The following is a 25,319-nucleotide window of genomic DNA, read 5'->3' as shown; positions in this document are numbered from 1 at the left end:
TCTTGTGTGTGAGGGTATTTGTAGGTTGGCAACATTATTCATTCAACAACATTCCTTGTTTTGTGAGACGATTTAATTTTCTCTATAATTCTATGCGGAAAATTTCCTTTCTATCCTGGAAATGGTTACCTAAATCAACCAATGAATTGATGTTGATTGTGTTAGGTCTACACCAATAACCAGACGGTATTTTCCTCATCTCAAACAAAGTCCTTTGTTGGGGTTTCAATGTGGGTGTTTTTAGTTTGTCTCTCCAGTGTTCCCCTTTGTTGGTGTTGTTGTTATTTCTAATAGTTAAATATTTATTTTTTAGGCGCACACACAAACATTAGAGGTGTTTAACAAACTTTGGGGAAAATGTGTTTTGGGTTTGTTTGTCCCAAAAATAATTCGTGTGTATTTGTGGGGGTATATATGTATTACCGAGTTTGCCAATTTTCCTGTCCATCTGTCCTATAATTCGGCTGTCATGTCGCAATCACACACAAAATGTGGGTGTGATAATGGCATGTATTCAATACTTGATATATGCGTGGTCAGGCTTTTGTGGCATTTAAACGAATGATGCTGCCACTCTATGTTGACAGCTTTCCCCTTCTCGGTCTTTGTTCATCGGAAAATTTAGCTTTTTTATAACAGAATTCAAGTGGTATACAATTAATCAGTATCGAAATATGTGTACTTAGCATCCAGCCGTGACGAAACTCAATTAAGATTTTGACACACATACAATTTTGTGTGTGTATAGGTTGCGGCAGAAATTAATCAAATCAAATTTTCATTTATAACAAAACAAATAAACGGAATAATTTCCCAAGGAATTTTCCAAGGACTGGATTTTTTAATGGTTATGTTTCCTAGGACTACAGAAGGCGTGGATTTTTAAAGGTTATTTTTCCAAGGACTACAGAAAGCGTGAATTTTTTAAAGAATATTTTTTACAAAGACTATAGAAAGCGTGGATTTTTTAAAAAATATTTTTTAAGGAATATAGAAATCGTGAATTTTTTAAAGAACATTTTCTGCAGGACCTATAGAAATCGTGAATTTTTTAAAGAATATTTTTTCGAGGACTATAGAAGGCGTGGATTTTTTAAAGAATATTTTTTCAAGGACTATAGAAAGCGTGGATTTTGTAAAGAATATTTTATCGGGGACTATAGAAGGCGTGGATTTTGTAAAGAATATTTTTTGTAGGGACTATAGAAAGCGTGGATTCATTTTAAAAAAATTTTTTCCAAGGACTATAGGAAACGTGGATTTTTTAAAGAACATTTTTCCGAGGACTATAGAACGCGTGGATTTTTTAAGGAATATTTCTTAAAGGACTATAGAAAGCGTGGATTTTTTAAAGAATATTTTTTCAGGGACCTACAGAAGGCGTGGATTTTTTTAAGAATATGTTTTCAGGGACCTATAGAAAGCGTGGATTTTTTAAAGAATATTTTTTGTAGGGACTATAGAAAGCGTGGATTCATTCTAAAAAAATTTTTTCCAAGGACTATAGGAAACGTGGATTTTTTAAAGAACATTTTTCCGAGGACTATAGAACGCGTGGATTTTTTAAGGAATATTTCTTAAAGGACTATAGAAAGCGTGGATTTTTAAAGAATAATGATTTCAAGGACTATAGAAAGCGTGGATTTTTTAAAGAATATTGTTTCTAAGGACTTTAGAAGGCATGGATTTTTAAAGAATATTGTTTCCAAGGTCTTTAGAAGGCATGGATTTTTTAAATTTCCAAAGACTAGAGAAGCCATGGGCCATATACTTTACAATAAAGACCTCCATACCTTGGGATATTTTTCTTTAAATATCATTGGGAAATCATTTCGGCCTTTACTATAGATCCTTTAAATCCCTTTATAAAGGCTTCATGTTTATATAAGGGCAGAATGACATAAAACTAACAAACAAAAATATATTAAAATTTGTATAAAAACATCCTATTTGCTATTTAACTATTATGAATATACCAAAGTAATTGTCCATTTTTATATATATAATAGACTCGCAATTTTCTTGCACAACAAACTCTGCTAATGGACAATTTCTGGTTATTCTTAATTGTACTATCACCATAACTTAAGGATACCCAAAAATAAACTTATGCTAAAGAAACACTTTTTTTGTTGGTTTTTCATAATAAATATTTGTAAATTTTTTCTTTCTTTTTTCTATCTTTTCAGAGTGTGAGACGAAAAAACAACAACTTTCAAACTTTGGCTGAGGAAAACCGCAGTAATAATTCAAGAAAGTAGCTGCTTGCCAGAAGGCGAATAACCACCAAAAAATATCATAACACCCAAGTAAAAGAAATCAGAAACCACAAGAAAAAGCAGCAAACCCAACAACATCCCGGAAGGAACCGAAACGAACGGGAAACTTAAGTAACATGTTGAAGAAAATGGGCGGTTTAGGATTTTTATCCTGCGGCATTTTGCTGTTATGTGTTGTCAGCAATGTCGAATCCTATTCAAGTATGTACTCGACAATTTTATATAATTTATTTTCGGTTTTTTTAGCTGGGTTAAACATTTCATCCTTTAGTAGCCCGCTAAACAAAATAAAAACACAAATCATAATTTGAACGAAGAAAAAAACAGAATATTTCTTTCATATATTTATTTGTTACTGTTCTTCTTGTTTACCAAACCTATTTCCCTTTCCACACACAGCAAAAAAAAAACAGTTTTTTGATGTTATTCTGCAATTCTAAAAGAAATTCTAATCCTTTATTCCTTCATCTTTTTGTTAGAGAAAAACGTTCCATAGAAACTGTTATATATTTTTAAGATAATTTTTCATTGGCATGCTAAATAAAAAATATTAAATTGTTTCATAATAATGAATATTTTGAGAGGAATGTTATACACCATCACACACGTATGGAGTTGTTAAATAGTATTCAATAATAATAAAATAGTAGATATGAAACGTTTGTGACCCTTCAAACTATGGGTCCTTTTAGTATCGATTAAGCCGTATATGCCCGTCCCCTTCTGTGTGAACCATCAGCTGGTGCGCTTGTATATGCCTTTTGGGCTGGGCATATTCATCCATTCTCACAACATGACCTAGCCAACGTAGTCGCTGCAGCTCTACAATACCGATGTCCGAGAATAGATGGTACAGCTAATGGTTCAACGCAGATCGGTCCATAGAACTTTCTGAGAATTTTTCTGTCAAACACTCCAAGAGCTGCCTCATCCGCTTGCGTAAATACACATGCTTCAGATGCATATAACAGCAGGAGTAGTATCAGTGTCTTGTAGAGTGTGAGTTTTGTCTGGCGGGAGGTAGGCCAACACTACCCTTCTCCGAATTTCAAAACTGATGTCATTAGTTTTATTTATGGCTGATATATAAAATCTTTAACTAACTCGAAGCTGTCTACTGGACGTCTTGCGCGTTGATACCCTCAGCTTGATCTTCTCGCCGTTTACTCCCAGACCCACTTGGGAGACTCCTTCCCAATTTTGTCAAAGGTGGCTGTTACCGCTCTCAATGTTCGACCCATTATGTCGATGTCATCGGTGTTACACGACCAACTGTCGGTATTAACCAGCTCCGAGAGGTCCTTTCTTGCATAGCCGAATTAATTTTGCAGAAATGTCAAACGAAGACATGGCTTTTAACACCGCTGAATGTATAGGGATGTCGAATGCGGGTTTATAGTCGAGGAATATTCCACCTATTCCTCGACTATAAAGCCGCATTCGACAGTGCCGATGTGTTTTTCGTGGGTCTTTTTCAGGATTAGGCGCAGAGTGAAAATTTGGTCAATGGTAAATTTGCCAGGTCTGAAGCGGCATTGGTATGGTCCAATAATATCATTGACCATTGGTTTCAGTCGTTCACACAGCACGCGGGATCGCACTTTATATGCGACGGGAAGGAGGCTTAATCCTCTATAGTTGTCACATATCGTCTTGTGTCCTTTTTTGTGTTCGGGACACAGTATCCTAAGGTTCCAATCATTGGGCATGCATTCTTCTAGCCAAATTGTGCGAACCTTGGTTGTTAAAAGGTAGCGTTCCGAATCGATATTCGCTCCTCGGATCACTCGAACATCTAAAACACTGGATGAATTCCTTCCGTCTATCACAGCATTGTCGATTTGATTCTCGTTGTTCGATCGGCAGAAATCCAGGTGGCCTTGTGTATATCGAGATGTTTGAATATGTTGCTGCTAACTACCATGTTTCGGCTGCCGCGAAGTCAATCAACCTCATGCAGTTGTCTGATGTTTCTTCTTCGGCCGCCGCGAAGTCAATCAACCTCATCCCGTTGTCTGATGTTTCTTCATGGAGGCTGAATTTGCCAACGGTGGGGCCAAAAATATTTTCCCTTCCGATTTTTGCATAAAAATCTCCTAGCAGAATTTTAATGACATGGCCAGGGCAGCGGCTCTCGTAAAATATGTCTCTGATCTGTTCATTTTTGTCTTACGTCAGAGATAATAAGTAAGACTGATGTAGAAGATTGTCGCTTTTATACGAATTATTAAGACCGTAAAATAGAGAAAATAATATTAACTGTTAAATTTACTTAAAGTAATATTTAGAATCTGGAAATAGGTATTGGTGGTGTATAATATAAAAGAACTTTAATATTATGAAACAGTTTATAATTCTATAAAATCCCTAAAACACAAATCCTTTAAACTATCCCAATATAAAAAGCACTAACCAAAAAATTAATCCCATTTTAAGAATAAATTAAAAAAACTAATCCTAAATGTTGTTTTATATCAACAAAAAAAAATCATCATCAACTATCAGATCATTATTATGAATATCTTATTTTTGTACTTTTTTAAACATTTTTTATTTAAATTCCTATTTTTTGTTTATTTTTCTTTTCATCCTCTCTGCGCGGACCTGTATCTTTTTTATGTTTAATTTAACCACAATTTGCAATCCCAAACACACACACAAATACGACAACTACAAAACAACAACAAAAAATCCACCTAATTGTGTTGCCATTAATAATATTTAAAAACAACAACAACAAAACCCCCATTTTTATGATGAAAAATGACTACTCATTCACATTCATCTCCTCTACAAATCCTTTTAATGAAAACTTTATTGTTGTGTCACAAAAATAAAAAAACAATAAATACGAACGAACTATATACCTCATCATCCACGACCACCAACACATAAACAAAAAAACTTTTCTCTACTACTACTACTGCTACAACTATTACTATTACCTCGCTACTGTCTCCATTCTGGATTCCAAATGACAATAGAATATGGACGCGGTTGTGCTGACATCGGTTGTTTGCCCAACGAGGAGTGTGTAATTACATCGGATTCTTGTAGTTATAATCAACGCGATGGCAAGGACTGCGGCCAATATCCAACTTGCAGGAAGAAGACAAGTGGTGGCGTCAGCACCTCTTCCTCTTCGTCATCGGTTTATCCTTCAGGTGATTATTATTATTTAGTTTTTTTGTTTCTATTATTCGTTTCTTTTATTTAGTTAAGTATTCAGTTATGTGTATTGTTATAGTTTTTTTTCCAGTACGAAGGGAATATTATTTATTATATTTAGAAGTTTTAAGTTAAATTTAAGTTATTTTTTAAATTATGAACATGACAGAGGAGTACATATTTTTTCAACTCATCGATTACTGAGAATTTCGAACTTAATCTAATTTCATGATTTTAATGTGTAACAATTTTGACACATACGGGTCAGCAAAATTGTTGGTGATTTTTATACCCTATGTTGTAAGGTTATTTTTGCTTTGTGTGTCTTATCGACTCATGTTGGTCGATCTAGACATGTGGACCAATTGTCGCGAAATGACCAAGGATCGGTTAATATTTAGGGGATGAAATGGACCACAAAATTTCTTTTTCTTTCCTCTTTCTTTTTATTTATACGAGGAAGGGAACCTGGCCAAAGAATAAGCAATACAAGTTTGATAAGTCAATGTAGGGATACGAAATGTTTTCTTTTACGAAAAATGTTCTATAATTTCTTATAGAAGTCCTGCTCTTTATTAGCAAAAAAAATCCAGTAATCGATTTTCACAATCCTCCCTAGATACCAATTTGTTATTATTAAAGAAATTTTGCAATACAACAAAAAGATAAAAATCCCCAAGTCCGGACTGTATGGCGGACGCATTAAAACTTCCAAGCTACCGAAGTTTCTGGCGAGGGGCCTTGCGTTGTCCTGGTGGAACACGACACCTCTCCTGTTGGTCAATTCTGGTCATTTCTGTTGAATTGATATCTTCAAACGGTCCGAGGGGCCTTGCGTTGTCCTGGTGGAACACGACACCTCTCCTGTTGGTCAATTCTGGTCATTTCTGTTGAATTGATTCTGTTGAATTGATATCTTGACAGTAGAGATCAGAATTTAGCGTTTGGAGATATGGAAGCAACCCATAATAAATAGCAGAACCTTTCTGACCGTTAGTCCTGGTTTGGCAACTGTTTGAGATGCTTCGCCGATTCTTGGCCACGATCGTTTTCGCACAGGATTATCGTATGTGATCCAGATTTTTCAGCCTCCTAAAATCTGGAATACCAAATAACATCCTTTTCGATGTAATACAACGGTTAAACTTTCGAAACTCCGAAAATAGGACGGACTATTATATAGAAGCTATACCAAAACATTCAAAACTAAAGGCCTATAAGTCGACGGACATGAAAAAATCGACATGGAATTTGTCTAGGATCTTGAACATATCGAATATAGCTAGTGCCATGCATATACCTGAAATGGAACGGTACATTTTTTGGGAGGCTATGTACCTATGTACCTATTACAGTTCCTTCGGCATACACCTTCAAATGGCGAAAACGGGGCGATACCTCTCTATGGCTATGCTCAGATGATCCGATATATCCTGTTTTCTGCAACATAGTATGAGTATACTAAATATATGCGTACATATTCATAGATCTGAAAAAATTTCGATCTGTATCGTGATTTCAAAAGACAGACGGATTCTCTATCGGACCCGATGGTATGCACATATCTCACAAAGTCAAATGGGACTCCTACGTGTACTTCCTCCACAAAGAGTCAATATTTGAACTTTTGTAAAGCTCACTTGTGCGAATAGAATATTGGAAGTCTGTTGGTCGAACTTATCGGTCCTCGCATATCAGTACTTCCACAAATAGGATCAACCTCTTTATAAAGAGTCATCATTTGAAATATTTTAAGTCTCACCTATATCGGTCCACTCCTATTGGTCAAAAAAAGGGTTAATATTTAATAAAAACTTCTGAAACCTCATGTGAACCGAATGGGGTGTCCGATTTTGTTCGACATATATCTCATATAATGCGAATGGAGAATCCGAATTAGTCTTAACACCTTTATAATTATGGTAAACATAAATTTTGAGTTATAGTTCATATTTTGGTCACAAAATCGAAGTCTTCACATTAAAAATATATGTAAAAATTCACCAACAATTTAGCCAGAATTTCTTATGTGTAATAAGATTTCTTGATTTTATATGAAATCTGGAATTTTAGCACCTACTTCGGGGGGTCTATGACTCTGATATTAAAATTGAGACGCAAAAACAAATTTTCTCTACTTTTCTATTCTCAGTTTAAAATAAGTTTTATTTAATTTATTTTTATTATTTATTTTATTTTATTTGTTTTAAAATTATATAATATTTTTATTTAAATAACAAATTCAAGGTATTTAAACAAAAACTATTTCTATATAATAATATCTAAAATATATACTCAAATAGATCGAGCTTAAAACATACAAAACACATACACACATACATCAACATATTATTTGTAACGGCAGTCGAGTAATTTTATTTATCGAAAACATTTTGTGTTTTGTGTAATACTCTAAAAAATGCTTATTTCTTTGACAACTTTCATTTTTTACGATTTCATTAATTTTAAAGATAAACCAAACTTTGCAGTATATAATTTAGCTGGTAATGACAAGAAAGGTTATTGGAAACTAAAACGCAAATCATTATCACACATCAATTAAACAAAACAAACGCAAACACCTGCGAGGAATCAGCAAACTTATCACACATAAACGAACATACACACACATCGATTGCGATTACTAATGGATATTTGGAATCGTTCATTTTTCAACTTTTTTCGATTTATATACAAACAAAATCTATCGCTCTCTCACTCACTACTCTTTTATATCTTGCTCAACTATCACAACACAAAAACAAAAAACATTACAAATGTTTTAAAACATCAACAACAAGACTAAATTAACATCAAATGGCTTTAATAATTATTAACGGATACACACATCCACACTCACGCAAACAAATGGCAAATAACTAAATAAATTACATATATATTTATTAAAATAGATTAATAATCAAAAACAATGGAATAAAACTAATTATATAACAAAAAGGCAACACATTTTGATAATATCTTTTGTTCTCTTTTACTTTGGTTTTTATCCTCAGTTCTTCACTATCTCTTTTTTGTTCGTTTGGATATTTTTCATTAATTGTAATTGTTTCTTTTTTCTTCTTCACTTATATTTCTTGCGGTAATTAATTACATAATTATTTCAGTTTTTTGTTGTATTTTTTCCTTTTGGTTGCAAAACTCATTAGCAATCATCGTAATCATCAGTAGTTCTCTTAGCCCTGCTTTAGTTGTAGTTGTTTTTGAGCTTTAACTTTTTTACTAATGAACAATGGTTTGGAAATAAAAAAATATACAACATATTCAAATTTCATATTATAAAAATATATACTCGTATATTATAGAACAATATAAAAAAAATATATATCATTTATGGTATGGAAAAAATCAAAACAAAATCGCTCTTGCCTGATTTTTGACCCAAACATCACTAAATTCTACTCGGCTAAGGGGATTTGGCCCACCCAAGACATTTTTGTGTACAAGTATAAACATTTACGATATAGTTCCCATATATATTTTCGTCCAAAGTCCCTATATGTCCTTCGATTTTCACGAAATTCGACACAGCGTACTGAAAAGTGCCTAGAGCTCATTTGTTTCATCCAAGGACGAACCCACGAAAGGACAAATGCATGAAATTTGGGTCAGCGTAATAAATTAGGTCTAGAATGATGTGTGTTAAGTTTCCTGAAAATCGGTTCAGATTTAGATATAGCTCCCATATATAGTTTCGTCCGATTTAATGTAAATGGTCCACCAAAGTCCCTATATATCTTTCGATTTGCACGAAATTTGGCACAGCGTAATAAATTAGGTCTAGAATTAAGTGTGTTAAGTTTCCTGAAAATCGGTTCATATTTAGATATAGCTCCCATATATATTTTCCTCCGATTTAATGTAAATGGTCCACCAATGACTTTACTACTTTCCTTACTGGTTTTAGGTGAAAAATCGTTCCCCATACAACGGTACCCCTAATTTTCTACAGTTTAGGTCTTTTAATCACATTTTCCTACCGAATCTAATTTGTTATGAGAATGTGCATCGTCGAAATATCGATTTTTTTATTGATTTCAAACACCATGTTTCTTTGGACCTAATCAGTTTCAGACAATTTGGAGTCGACTTACAAATGTCCGCCCATCTGTGCGCACGATAACTCTTAAAGGAAGTAACCGATTTCTACCAAACTTTGCACATCGCAATATTTCTCCTCCCACAAAATATCATGCGAACGGGCTATCGTATTTGAACCAAACTTTTTACAACCTATTATCTTAACCAAACCTAGATCAAGTAATAAGATGGAACCTATTGATCGACTCCTTCTGGTACCTCACCCACAAATGGTCAACATTCTCAATATTTACAAATCCAATATTAGGCTATTGGAATTTCCAATTTGAACCAAACTCTGCACAACCTATTATCTTCACCAAGCCTAGATCGAGCACGAAGATGGGACCCATTGGTCCACTATTCTAGTACCTCCCCCACAAATGGGTAACATTCTAAATATTTACGAATCCAATATCAGGCGAATAAAATATCCGATTTGAACCAGTTAGTCAACATTTTCAATATTTTTAGATCCAATATTAGGCGAATGGAATATCCGATTAGAACCAAACTTTGCACAACTTATTATCTTTGTGAAACCTAGATCAAGGCGGAAGATGGAACCCATTGATCCACTTATTCTGGTCCTCCCCCACAAATAGTCAAAATTTTAAATAAATAAAAATAAAATATTAGGCGAGTAGAATGTCCGATTTGAACCCAACTTTGCATAACCTATTTGCCAAGTCATCGGTGCTCTACTTCAGGCACCTCCCCCACAAGAGGATCAATATAAAATTGTAAATTCAATTTGAAGCGAACCGTAGGCTGAGGGCATATCTATGTCGCCAACACCGACTGACATTTTTTTACTTGTTAAGTAATCATTTTATCTACTGGAAAAAATCAATATCGGTCCATGTTAAGCTTTTTCCTTCAATATGTTTAAATTACGAAGTGACCAGTTCTTCCCAGAACATTTTTAATATTTTGAAGGTCCTAGTCCAATATTCCAAGCTGAGTGTTTGTAGTTTGGTACATCGCTTTCTTCCAGCAGCAATTTACCATGGAATGGACCACATATATGAATATCGTTTGATTTTGTATGCTTTTAATGTCTACCTCTTGTTGGAGGGTGTAAAAGGTTAGGTCCGGCCGTCCTTAACGTCGTGCTTATTTAATGCCGATTTCGTATTTTATGCATAAATTCTTCACTTTATTTTTGATATTTAAAAAGTAAATCGACTTGGGACCTAACCTTATAATAAAATAAATAAATTTGGTTCATACTTAACAACGTTTTTACTAGTTATATATACTGATACCTTTTTTAAATAGTACTGTCCATATTCAACATCCATTGATATGTACAGGAATATTGACTCTATCTGGGGGGACAATTACAATTTATTTCTATGCTTGGTCAAGCAAATATGTCCATATTTTTTCTTAGATTGTCGAAAGACTGCGGACATATATTTAGTCTTGAATATGATTTCGTTATGTTTGTAAAAAAAATTAAAGAAGTTATCGAATTTACACATATATACACTTAAGGGAAACCCCCCCCCCATTCATGATTTGAATTTTTTAAGATTTTCAATGGGCTGGTAAATCAATACCAATGCTTGTTAAGGTTTGTAACTTTGCACATATATAATTGAAGATTTAAAAAAGAAGAAAAATAATTTACAAAAAATTTTTGTTATTGTTTTTTGTAATTAAAGAAAAGTCCTTATTTTTGATGGCGGGCATGATAACTCCTCACTGGAACATCGGAATCCGAAAATTCCAACGGTGTTAGAAAGAGTACATGTCTGGCTCTCGTATGAACTAGGATTATTGACTTCGCTCTAAAATTAACAAAATGGTGGACCTTTGAAAATATATTTTTGGAAAATCGCCGATTTTTGACCAAAAACCAAATTAAAAAATAAGGAAGATCTTCACCGATTGGCTTTATCCTAGTTCATACGAGAGCTATACACTCCCAGAGAAACGATGCAAAATTTGGAACCGATTGGATTATTAGTTTTTGAGTTATCGTGCCCGCCCTTCGCAAAAAATGTTTAGAGAAAAACGCGTTTAAAGTTTGAGAAGCCCTTCAGCCGTCACTTGATGCTTACACAATAAATCGGATGTATCTTCAACAGTTCTTGAGATTTTCACTTGAAATTTTGTAGAGACATTCTTTAATCAGTGTAGATTCGAATTATATCAACAAAAATTTTGACCCCGATTATGGGGGGGTCCCCTTAAGGTAATTTCCAAACCATTATTTGCTCTAGTTAGTATATTATAGCAATTCTTTTGTTTGCAACCCTGTTGAAAAAATTACATATCGTAGTGTTTTCAGTGAAATACCTTTACATTTATTTTTGAATATTGCATGCTTGGTAATTATGATAAGAGTTTGCAGAACAAAAAAGAAAGTAGTCACTCCTAAATACATAAATTATCTTTTGGAGAGAGTATAACAAAACAATGATTATGTAATTTACTAACACCATAACATGTATTCTTTTTTCTCTTTCTCTTTTTTTCACATTGCGTTCATTATGGCAACGTCTGTCTTCACATATGGTATGGTATGACTATGGGTGTGACTAAATAACATCACGTACACACACAAATACATACATACGTACATCACACATTGTTAAATTTTATTGCACATTGCTACATAAATCACTATAGGATCCAGTTTAAAACCTGGTCCAGAAATTAATATATTCTCATCGGGTTCCTCATCATCAAATCCCACACTAAACACACACGCTTACATCAATCACAATGGTAATGGGGCCAAACCGGGTACCTCCTCCTCGAATGGTTACCAAACCAATGGCTATCAGACTAAGAATAGTAACAATAATAATTATAATAGTGATTATGGTAGTTCTAATGGCGGTGGCATTGGCGGTAATGGGGCACCGAACGGCAATGGTCATCAAAATGGTAACAATGGCGGCGGCGGTGGCAGTGGTCCTGCGCTGATCGATCCACATTATGTTTTCGGGGCGCCACAATCGGTGCCCATACTGCCAAATCTACCGATATTTCCATATAATTCACCAACTGTTGCACCGGCATTTCAACAATTTCCTCAACCCAATCATCCAGGTAGCGTACTTAACCCCGGCCGAGGCCAAAATGGCATGCAGCCGCTGAATCCCTACAATTCGCCGTTTGTGTTCGGACAACAGCCATTCTATAATGCACCTGGTGGCACTGGTGGACCACCCGGCGGCAGCAGTGGCATTTTGGGCGGAAGCGGTGGTGGCTTGGCCCCATATCCCGGTGGTTATCCGAGTCCCAATAGCTACAATAAACCACCACCACAATATCAAAATCAAAATCCCTATAATCGTCAGACACAATCACATGCCCACAGTGGTGGAGTTATTATGCCCGGAATATGGAAACTAACAATGGCTGTCAGCACCGGGGCAGTAATTGTGGGACAATTGTTGTCGTTGTTGCACATCAGCACGTAATATTTTTAAAAAAATATATGGAATGAATAGAAAGCGTTTTTGTTTTATTGCTATTTGATTATGATTTGATGAATGTTTTGTTAATATGGAAATCGACTACAACTAACACAAACAATTTAGGAATGTAATATTTTTGAGTTTCTACATAAAAACGAAAATATTTAATTTTTATTAAAAAATGCAGGTATGAAAAAAAATATTCTTTTTAAATGTATGTAAGTGTAAAATAAATAACAAAAAAAAAAAACAATAGAAAGGAAAGGAATCACAAGGATGGTGATGGAGAAATTGATTAGCAACTGGGATAGATTAAAACCTTCAGACTTTCAAATTTAAATGAAGTTTTTTTCGGGATTTCTGATAGCCTCCTGCCAACCAAGAGAGCAGGAATTTCGGGTTTTCACATAGGTCGGAGAAAAATAGCTCTAAATTTACAATTTCGATGACAACTTTCTTATTTGACGGGCTATAAATTATCGATGATTTTAGCTGTAAAATGGGGTGATTTAAATGTCTTTGCTCCAAAACTGACTTTGTTCCACTATAGCTCCAAATCAAGGAAAATTTTCCAATAAAGACACAGCAGAATCTCTTATTTAAATTCAAAATATTGAAATTTACAAATTCTTTCCGACTCTTCTATTTCTTTCCTAGCCCTAATGGCATTTCCTTTCATTCCATTCTGTGGTCAATCAAATACAGATTTTGTTCAACCCTTTATTAATTCTACTTTTGGGACCATCAATTTGCATAGCACGCAAATTCCACCACAATGCGGTTGTGTTTTTCTGTTTCCTCTTCAAAACTCCTCCCCACAAAAAAATAGAAACTTCATTAGTTGACAGTTTCAAAAGAGATCAAGAGAGAGATGGATACTTGAAGTTATTTTGTGACTAAATGGTCGTCTCAAATCAAATATGTGGTTGGTTCCTTCAAATGGCGATTCAAATGGTCTTTAGTCAAGAAAGGAAAATAAAAAATACAAATAAATGTTGAAAAGGAAATAAAAAGGATCTAATATTGAACGTTTTTAGTCTTTACAGGAAAAAATTGAAGATGTGATGTGAAATATTTGATGAATTTCCCAGGAAAAAAACAGTCAATTAAATTGCAATTTTATAAAGTGAAAAATAATTGAAGAGATAGAGAAACAAATTCTGTATTGAAAAATGCAGTCACATGGAAATAAAAAAAATCACCCGTTGATATAAGAAATATTTGCTTCTGAGAAAAAAAGAACTTCCAAAGGTTCCCTATAGAAAAAATCAATGAGAAAATGGTAAGACTAATTACTCTCCCTCAGGGTAATATCTACATCTATCCTAAATTTTGTACAGATCTTACGATTTTCTCATTAAGTTTTTCTAATAAGGAACCTTTAGAAGTTTTGTGTAACAAGATTTTGGGGTTCGGAAATTTCAATTGGATAAAAGCACTTTACAAGTATTACAGTAACACAAAATTTTGACAAATTTGCAATAGCTGGCCACATAGATCTTATAGGGCAGTAGCAATAACTTCAACACGTCACAACTAAAAACTTGACCAAAGGTGAATTTTCAATCATTTTCAGCAGAAATTTTTTTTCTTCAAAATCGAATTTTTCAGTTAAAAACTTTAATATGAAGCAAGCAGAGTATAGAGGAAAATACTGCAATAAAATAATATGATTTAGAGAAATTCGCCGGGATAACTGTTATTTTCTTGAAGCGGTACAGCTATTTTTGGCGTTCTTTTAAAAGGACGGTGGCACTATATGATTCAATATTCTCGCCACTTTCAATCTCAAAATAAATTTCTCACTCGTCAGAAAACTTTAATTTTAGATGTTTTCTTCATTCTATGCATTAAAAATTCTACCCCAGCTGTCAAACAATTTCTCCTCCAAACATATAAAATTATTTGTGTTTTCAACTCAACAACATGAAGTGTTACAAAACTAATACTAAACATTAAATAATTAAGTGTCTAAAACAAAAAAATGAAATAAAACACAATCAAATAAAAATCAGAATTACATACATAAACAAATAATATTTAAATGAAAAATTAAAAAAAAACAATGCCAAAACAGCAACAAACAAAAACAATATATGTAAATCACCGACAAAATAAAAAAAAAACTAAAATAAAAAAACATGAAATAAATAACTTGCATATATATAAACGAATTAAAGCAACCCAAAGGTTTTCTTTGTCAGACAGTTACACAGAATACACAGTTACAAAACGCAAATAGGCAACGAATGTTTTTTTGTTTGTAAAATAGCATAAAAAATATTTTGTAAAATTCAAAATAAAATAGACTAATAACAAAAAATTAATAAGCACAACAACATTAAGTAAAAACAGTTTTAATTTTGAAGAAGAAAAAAAACTTTTATTAAAAATATATTGGTTGCATTTAAAAGAATATCAATTTTCAGTTCAGTTTTTATATATATATATAGAAAATATATTTAATTTTATATAACTTTTGTAAAATTTAGATATAAGCAATTCAACAAAAAACGGGGTTATGGTAAATTTATAGATATTTAGACGTTTTATAAAAACAAAATTTTTGTATTCAAAATACTGCAAAACAATAATAAAATTAAAATAATAATAATAAAAACATAAAATATTAGCAGTCTTATAAAAACAAATCGTGGAATTGTTATATCATAGGCAATTTCTTAGATCTTCCTTAAAACAAAAATTCCCAAAAAAATGTTCAAAAGTACCGTTGGAATTTTTGATATCAACTAATTCTGTGGTCGGAAAATGCTCCCACACTCAGAAAAAATTTCTAATCACAAAAAAAAAACAATTAAAATTATGTCAATTTATTTTCTACCTCTAAATCGAAAATGGGGGCCCTCTTACAAGATTTCCATTTAGTTATGTCAAGTTTTCAAATGTTTGTCACCGTAATTTATGCTATACTTCTGCTCTTCGGGAGCGGTGGACAGTGTTTTAGGTTGAAATAATGGTAGTTGGTGTCGTATGAGTGGTGTTAACATACAACAATTATACGGCGTATGAGTGATAGGAACTAAAATATTTAAATTGTATAATATTTTTGAGTACAAATCCAAATGTTGGCCAATTCTGGCCGATTTAATTCGAACCTACACTAATTCAAGAATGTTCCTATAAATTTTCATGTGAAAATCTCAACAATTTTTGAAGATAAAGCCGATTTATTGTGCTCGCATCAAGTGACAACAAGGGGGCTTCTCGAACTTTAAAGGGGGCTTCTCGAACTTTAAAGGGCTTCTCGAACTTTAAAGGCGGGCACGATAACTCAAAAACTAATAACCCAATCGATTTCAAATTTTGGGACGTTTCTCTGTGAGTGTATAGCTATCGTATGAACTAGGATAAAGCCAATCGGTGAAGATCTTCCTTATTTTTTAACTAATTTTGTGGTCAAAAATATGCGATTTTCCAAAAAAAAAATCAAAATTCCGCCATAATTGTTGTGCGAAGTCAATAATACTAGTTCATACGAGAGCCAGACAAGTACTCTTTCTAACACCGTTGGAATTTTCGGATTCCGATGTTCCAGTGAGGAGTTATCATGCCCGCCATCATAAATAAGGACTTTTCTTTGCTCACCAAAAGCAACAACAAAATTTTTTTGTAAATTATTTTTCTTCCTTTTTAAATCTTCAAATATATATGTGCTAAGTTACAAACCTTAACAAGCATTGGTAGTCATTTACCAGCCCATATAAAATCATAAAAATAAAAAATCGTGAAAGGGGGGGGGGGGGGGGGGTCCCTTAAAACAATTTTATGGTCGATTTTTAGCTCATTTATTTACGACTGCTGTTTAACATCAAAAATTCCTGAACGGAAACCAAAATTGGACATAAATGACTGTTACAGTATTGGAACCATAAACACCATTCACAATTTTAGCTGCTTGGCTTGCATTATCGCCTTTTGTCAAAGAAAAACAGTAAAATTTACCGAATTTTGTTTTTGTTCACCCTAATAAAATGTTATAACTTTTAAAAGGAAAACACCCATTTTCGGTTTCAAAAAATTGATTTTTTATTTAAATCGAACCTAGTCAAGAATGTCCTTATAAAATTTTAAATGAAAATCCCTATCGTTGAAGATATAGACGATTTATTGTCTTGCCATCAAGTGACAGCAAGAGTGCTTCTCAAACTAATAATCCAATCAGTTCTAAATTTTAACTCGTTATTCTGTACAAAGCTATCGTATGAACTAGGATAATTGTAGGTAAATGCAATCGGTCATGATCTTCCTTATTTTCTAACATGGCTTGTGGTCGAAAATAGGGGATTTTCCAAAAATTAAATGTCATCAGAACGCCATGTTCATACCAGAGCTAGGCCCGTATTCTTTCGAATGTCGTTGGAATTTTTCTATTCGGACGTCCCAGTGGTCGGAAATTATGCCCGCCATCGAAAAGAAGAACCTTTCTTTAATTACAAGAAAACAATTGATTTTCATTTAAGTCAAAACTACAAGTGTTCAATAAAATTCACTTTAAGTTGTTAAGTAATATAAATGTTCTTGATGAGGGAAAAAATCTAAGCTGAGATGGCTAAATCTTTCTACGTTTATGTATAGCCCTCATATAATCCAAAACTTTCGGTATTTCAAGGATTTTCAAACGAATTCTCCCCCGTATAAATGTAATCTCCAATATGGGAGCTTTAGAAAAATTTGCGATTAAAATGGATGCAAGCAATTTAGTGTCCAGTGGTTTACATCACATTTCCAGTTGTCCAATTTATGTCTGATCTATTCATTTATGAGTAAATATATTTTTCCTGAGTTGGGGTCAAGATTTTATTGGACTCAGACTAAAATTGCAAAAATAGCCGACTCCACAGTCCTCGTATAAAAACAATTCCATGATTTTTAATAAAAGATTGCTAAATGAAAAAAAAACATTGAAATATATTTTAACATTATATTTCTGTAATAATTGGCAATTACGTATGTCAGAATATTGAAGCAAATGTAGTTAAGTTACAAAATACGTTCCAAAAGTAGCAAAGAAATCCACAATTTGAATATCAGAATCCACGCTTATCCAATTTGAAGTGAAAGTGGACTCTGTATTCCAGAATTTAATTTTTAACTTCATGATTCAAACATTGTTTCAGTATAAAATATTAAAAGCAATTTTGCATAATTAAGATCAACCTAATTGTCAAAAATGTCAATACAAGTCTACATTTGCTACAATATTCAAACATTGTATTTTGAATAATAACAACAAAATTATAAATTAAACTCAAAATCATGTAAAAAAAACAAATTGACAATTTTTGTAATCTAAAATACGAGAAATAAAGCATAATGATTATAAATCAAACAAAAAAATACATTTTTTCTTATTATTTCTGTTAACAAAATTTCACCATTATTTCCGAAAACAATTGTCGTCATGGTACATTGATTTATTTGTACATATCCGTCCGTTACATATTTCCGTTGGATTTTGTGTGCACCGATACATTGGCATATAAAATAATTATTTTCAAACTCATTGGAATGCTATAAATGTTATGTTAACAGCATGTAAAGTCAACTAACAGTAGTGGGTGTATGTTTCAGCAAATGTTTCATGTTATGTTTGAGGATATTGTACCACTAAATAAAAACTACACAACACTGCTATTTACTACTACTACTACTAATATTAACAAACTAACAGATAACAACCAAATAATGTATGTGTTCATTTTTTATTTATGATATAAAAAATATATTGAAACAATAAAAAATATTAATTAAATACATGTTGTAAATAATAATAACAAAAAATTAATAATATTTAAAAAAAAACAAATATTTATGCAATAAAAATTAAATTGAAACCACAGGCAAACTTAATAAGACTAAATAGTTTTTAAAAACAGCGACAAATTTTTAAAATTTGACAAAACAAAAAATAAAAAATTTATAATCTAAACTTAACGAAATTATTTATGCGACAATGGTATATGTGAGAAATAAAAAAATTAACTCCAACAGTATTCGAAAATACCACGAGTAGTATTAAAAATGACATAAATAGTAAATATTAAAATGAGAATCGAAACAAAACTTAATAAAAAAACTATTAGTTTTTTAAGAAATAACTAAAACAAATTAGTCTATTGTATTATTTATGTGGTATGTGAACTTATATATGTATATATGTAGTACGAAACTAAACATAATAGTTCAAAAGAAATGTGCTTAATGTTTTATATAAAAAAACACCTACATATATTACTTAATATAAATTAAAAAGCAAAAAAAAAAAATAGGTGAGTTTTGAAGAAACATTTTCAGCATTTATTCCAAGAGATGTTTATATCCTCCGCCTTATGAGGGATATATGCAGAAAAGTTTTAATATAGGTAAACATTTTGATATAGTCTCCACAAAAAAGGTCGGAAATTCCTTTTGGAGACGAAAACCCCCCCTGGCGAGTATTTTAAAAACGCAGAAGGTCAAGCCTTAAGTTAAGTCTTCTTCAATCTAATGAAATGAGGAATATTTTTGTAAAACATATATACTTATTGTATTATTTAAAACTAAATATCAAGAGACATCATCTTGGAAATCCAAATATTCCACTAAAATGTCACTCATAAGGTTTAACATAGTGTCCTCAAAGACTAGAAATATTCGTATGTTTTCGTCGTCCTTTTCCACTTTTACCCGATCCTAGCTCAAAAAACCTTATAGTTCAGCTTGAACGAACTTAATAAAGTGTTTACCCGTTTAAATATATAAATTCGTTTTACATAATTTTTAGATTTTTTAAATAATTTTTTGGAATGTATATCATAGCTAAATATGATGGAGTTTTTACATATTTCTTGGATGGTAAGCCAATGTCCAGAGGTGTGGATTTTATAAATCATTTTTGGAGGGTATATCAAGTCCATTTTGAAAGATATATGAAGGTCAAGTGCGTGTATTTTCTTTGATTATTTCTTTGAAGGGTATGTCAGGGCCAACGGCGTGGATCTTTAAAATACATTTTTGAAGGCTAAGGGCATGGACCTTTTAAAATACATTTTTGAAGGCTAAGGGCATGGACCTTTTAAAATAAATTTTTGGAGAGTATATGAAGGTTAAGGTCATGGACCTTTTAAAATAAATTTTTGGAGAGTATATGAAGGTTAAGAGCTTGGTTGGGGAAAAAGAAATCCATTATTTTTATATGAATTATAGGACTTTATTTATCATGCTTCGGAATTATTTATCATAGAAGTCCATAGAAGTCCAGGCTAAGGGCCTGGACCTTTTAAAATAAATTTTTGGAGAGTATATGAAGGATAAGAGCTTGGACTTGGATATTATGTTGGGAAAAAAGAAATCCATTATTTTTATATGAATTATAGGACTTTATTTATCATGCTTCGGAATTATTTATTATAGAAGTCCTGCTCTCTACTTGCAAAAAACTGTATGACGGATGTATTCAAACTTCCCAACCAAGCTCCCAAAGTTTCTGACGAGTTACTGTATATGTGTATGGTCTAGCGTTGTCCTGGTGGAACACGACACCTCGCCTGTGTCGTAAACGTGAAATTGTTTGATAGATACTTTACGATAAATCTATCACTACAGCCATCTGCCGAAAAAATTATGGATTTTTTTCCCACAACCTAATATTTTCGGAGAGTATATCGAGGTCAGGAATCTTGGTTATTTAAGTAATGTCATCGTGGAACTAAATTGGTTACACCTATAGAACGGATTTCATTTTTTAAAAATTGTTTAGGAATTTGGATGCCTAATGATTGCTTTTTTTAACGTTTTTTGAGGGACTATTTAATCCAAATTCTTTGTGATTTTGTAGGAATTTATTTGAGCAATTATAGAGAACAAAGGCGGGGATTTTTAAAATAATTTTTAAGTGGTTTTCATAGAATTTTATTGGGGCAATACAGGAGAAAAGCTTGGATTTTTAATAATATTTTGAGGGATTTTTTTTCTGTGGGCCATTGACAGGCGTGGATTTAAAATAAAAATAGTTTTTGTGTTCTTTCCAAATCTTGAATTTTAAAACAATTATCAAAATTTGTTAAATTTGTATTATAGCCTCATACAACGGCACCTATCAACTTTCAGTATATTGAAAAGTTTGAAACTGTTTTCAACCAAAATGTATTATAGCCTTCATCATTCCGTATGTGGGGCTACATTTTCTACACGTAAAAGCCCAGCACCTTTATATGGTTCCAGGGGTAATTTCCAACCCAATTGAAGACATTTAAGCTTGGTATTCAGTACTGTGGTGTGTAAACAAATTCTTTTCAGAAGATTTTCACGATAAGTCCATGTTTGTACATTTCTTCCGTAAAACGGACTTGTGTAATTTTCGTAATGATCAAGATTTTATCCCATTTTTTTTACAAACGGATTGTCTGTAGTTTGCTTTTCGTTTTCTCCGGCCAGCAATTTCCCGTGACATATTCCTCATATAAAAGTCGAGATCAAATTTAGGTAGTTAGAATCTACAGCTGATGGTGAATGTAAAAAAGATTACCATATTAAAATTTTTACAGTATTATGATGTAGATTTGTTCAAATCTCAAAATAGCGGGAAAAGTCGGGAGGAGAGTCGTCTTTAAAAACAGAAAATTTTTCGGGGGCCCAGAAAAAACCGAAGTTTTAATTTTTATAATTTCAAGCGGAGCACGGCCTTTTTGGGAATTGTTAAGTTATATAATTTGTATGTGCAAAAAGAGTAGTTGTCCTTTAATTGTTGTAAAAATTTTATTGATTTATAAACTCGAATATAGCAGTTACATTAAAATGAAGTTTAGATATTTTGATATTATTTAGAAGTATTATTATCACCTACTGTCTGCGAGACACACCAGGAAGAATTTTTCACCGACACAGGAATTATTACAAGGAAGAAATTAAAAATGCATCAATATTTTGATGCTAAACGATTTTAAAAATGCTAAATATAGCGCTTAAAGCACTAAATTGGCAACACTGTTTGTGAATCGAAATTTTAAATATCTTTAAAGTAGTTATAAATTCAACAGTTATAAATAAATCTATACAGAGTGTTCATTTCAAAACTCACCATATTTGTTTTTTTGCTTTTAAAATATTGTATATAGTTAGGATTTTTATAATTAATAATAAAACTAAAACATATAAAAACATAATAATATTTTATATACATTTAATTAATATGTACATTGTTTGTTATTGTTGTAGATAATATTTTTTGGCTAAAAAACGATCACTAATATTTTTTTATTTCTTTTTTATTTGCTTTTATTTTTCTGTTCAATATCAATTTTTGCGTTTCATTTTGATGGTTTTATTGGAAAAATATTACGTGCTGCTGGCTGGCTAACTGACTGACATACAACTACACATCTTGCAAAACGGCTTGGCTTAATGTCCATAACACTGTACCTAAAAAACACGCTCATTAAATATATTTGCACCACACCACAGTTGTTAATTCGCATACTACCAATAATGATAATCCCAGCGCTCCACCAGCTCCCAGTGCACCCGCCTTCAATACTGGAGGTTCTGGCGGTCATAGCTTGTATCCCAGCTTGCCTAGCGATAATCGCGGTTCAATGGGTGGTGGTTATCAACCCGGCGGTTACAATCCCGGTGGTTATGTACCACCAGGTTATCAAGGCGGTTATGGTGGTGGTTACACTCCCCCAGCTCCTGGTTATGGTGGCGGACAAGGTGGTTATGGCGGTGGTTATGGTGGTTATACTCCTCCAGCTCCTGCACCAGGTCGTGCTCCCACCAAAGAAAAAGAGGGTGGTGGTTTCTTCTCGAATTTCCTATCCAGTCCTGAAGTTCGGAATGCTGTAACCGGTATTATTGCTGGACAAATTGCCAACACCTTGAGAGGAGGTGGTAATCAACCACAGCCCAACCAACCCAGCGGTGGCTATCAGCCAAGTGGTGGTTATGCTCCCAGTGGTGGTTATGGTGGTGGTTCCTCATCCGGTGGTTCCTCATCATCCGGTAGTACTGCCAGTAATATCTTGGGCGGTTTATTGGGCAATGTTTTGTCTGGCGGCGGTGGTGGCAGCAGCAGCGGTGGTAGCAGTGCCAGCAGCTTCTTGGGCAGTGTTTTGTCTGGTGGCGGTAGTGGCGGCAGCAGCGGTGGTAGCAGTGCCAGCAGCTTCTTGGGTAGTCTATTGGGCGGTGGCGGCGGCTCTGGCGGTGGTCTATCTTCAAAGAATTTCGGTGGTCTTTTCAGTGAGAATCCATCAAAATCCGGTTCTTCCTCATCGTCCTCCAGTTCCAGTGGGGCTAAAAACTATCCCACCCAACCACCAGCATATGGCAACTACATGGGCTACAATGGTTAACTGCAATAAACAAAGCAGAACCCAAAGTTTAATTTTTTGTCATGTAAAAGGAAATATATTGCTTTAAAAAGTTTATAATCGTATTTTTATATCAATATTTTATTTTTTTGAAATTATACTAACATTTGATTTTACTCTCTATCTTCTTTTTTTCCACATAGCCTTAGTTAAATATATTTTTTCATGAAAAGACAAACTAACAAAAATAATTCAAAAAGATAAATAAATATATATACATACACAAGTAAATATGAACAAATACATACTCCTCCTACCATTTAAACAAAATACAAAAAAGTAAAGAGAACAACATAAACCAGTAAAGAAAATATTTTTATTGAATCAAATCCCCCATACCTTCAAATCCGTAATCAATGTAATAATTCTCAGACGATATATATTGAAATTGTGTAAATACATAACTCACTCTTCCGATACTCTTGAAATATTCCATAGAAATTTTTAGAATAAAAGTAAATGAATAAACAGTAAAAAAACAACAACAATCATAAATGTAAAGTGACTTTTATTTGAATATGTTGTACAAAAAAAGGTAAGTTGGATTATCAAAGAGGATGGAGAACAGTATGAAATGGTTGTTTCAAACAGACAGACAGAAGGAGGAACGGTTATGGATACAACCGACTCAGGAAATAATTTGATGTACACGCTCATGTCATGTACAAAAGCATAATACCCTGTGGTTTGTACACTCCACAATAAAGAGGACATTCAAAAATATGTAAAGTCTCAAATTCTACTTTTCTTATATTAAATCGTCATTTTAATTTCAAAATATAGTTTGTGAATTAAATAAAATCAAGTAAAAAATTCAAAATTTAATAGTTTTCTTTGGAGGTTATGGAAATTTATTTATTTATTATTCATTTTTGTAAATGGAAATTATGCCTGAAAGTAGGCCATGGATTAAATATTGTATGTGTTTTTTTTATAAAAGGTTGGTAACACTGGTAAAGACACCCGGATACAACATTTTTTTTCAGCGTACACTTTTACACTGAATTTTCTAAAAAAAAAGTGGCACCGTGTTAAATATTTTGGAATCGATTTATTTAAATTATAAAAGTGCCAAATTTACTGGATTTGAAATCGAGAGATATATAGGGACTTTGTTGGACCATTTACATTAAATCGGACGAAAAAAGCTATATCTAAATCTGAACCGATTTTTCCCAATTTCAATAGGGTTCGTCCTTGGGCCAAATAAGTTACTTGTGCCAAATTTCATCCAAATCGGATCTTAAATGCGACCTGTACTTTGTTCACAAAAATACATGGACGGACAGATGGACAGACGGACATGCGTAAATCGACTCAGAAAGTGATGCATATTCTCAAAAGGAACCATGTGTCTATCTCATTTCCTTTTGCCTGTTACAAACATATGCACAAAGACATAATGCCCTGTACCACAGTGTGATGAAGGGTATACAAATAGAGGATATGTTGTAATATTGTTTTCTGCATTTTGTAACGCCTAAAAGTAGCCTAATAATTTCAAAAGCTGACATGGAAACACAAAGCAAACAATCTGGCAACACATCTGAATTTTTCTGTTTTTGGGGAATTGCAATTTCTTCAGTTTTCCCATCTGCGTACTAGGCAAACAGAATCGTGTAGCAGCTATATTTTGACACATGGTCAATTTCAAATGGCCATAACTCGGCGATGAATGGAGATATTTGAATGAAACTTTCACTATTGGATAAGTAAATTGATGTACTTTTTATGTGTATAGACAAATTCTGAAAAAATCTTAATATTTTTATATTATTTTGGTTCATTTATCGCAACTTGCAATAGAGTCCATTTTTTAAAGAATATTTTTTCAAGTACCAATAGAGCATGCAAGAATATGTTTTTAGTGCAGATAGTGGGAACAATTTTTAATAAATACTCAAGTTCCTTTAGAAAAGCGATTATTTTTTAATACCAAGAGTGGGGATTTTTTACGGAATGTTTTTTTT

The 25,319-nt window shown here is 32.8% G+C and overlaps 1 protein-coding gene across 1 annotated transcript; it reads left to right on the top strand.

Annotated features, from left to right (window-relative positions):
* Nucleotides 1-2,371: 2,371 nt before the first annotated feature.
* Nucleotides 2,372-23,331, top strand: LOC133329792 (keratin, type I cytoskeletal 9). Its single transcript, XM_061538259.1, has 3 exons — nucleotides 2,372-2,480; nucleotides 5,264-5,443; nucleotides 22,445-23,331. Exons 1-3 carry the CDS (start codon nucleotides 2,396-2,398, stop codon nucleotides 23,329-23,331), a joined length of 1,152 nt encoding a protein of 383 aa, XP_061394243.1. The 5' UTR covers nucleotides 2,372-2,395.
* The last annotated feature ends 1,988 nt before the right edge of the window (nucleotides 23,332-25,319 follow it).

This window comes from Musca vetustissima, unplaced genomic scaffold (genome assembly GCF_032173495.1).
Source record: "Musca vetustissima isolate MV318-11 ecotype Yass unplaced genomic scaffold, APGP_CSIRO_Mvet_v1 utg11615, whole genome shotgun sequence".
Classification (NCBI taxonomy): domain Eukaryota; kingdom Metazoa; phylum Arthropoda; class Insecta; order Diptera; family Muscidae; genus Musca; species Musca vetustissima.
Note: the sequence above shows the minus strand (reverse complement) of the source record. Positions and strands in the feature narration are given on the sequence as shown.

Coding starts and splice junctions, on each gene's coding strand:
- LOC133329792 (XM_061538259.1), top strand. CDS start 2,396: ATGTTGAAGAAAATGGGCGGTTTAGGATTTTTATCCTGCGGCATTTTG. Junction 2,481..5,263: donor CAATGTCGAATCCTATTCAA/GTATGTACTCGA, acceptor AAATGACAATAG/AATATGGACGCGGTTGTGCT. Junction 5,444..22,444: donor GTCATCGGTTTATCCTTCAG/GTGATTATTATT, acceptor ACCACACCACAG/TTGTTAATTCGCATACTACC.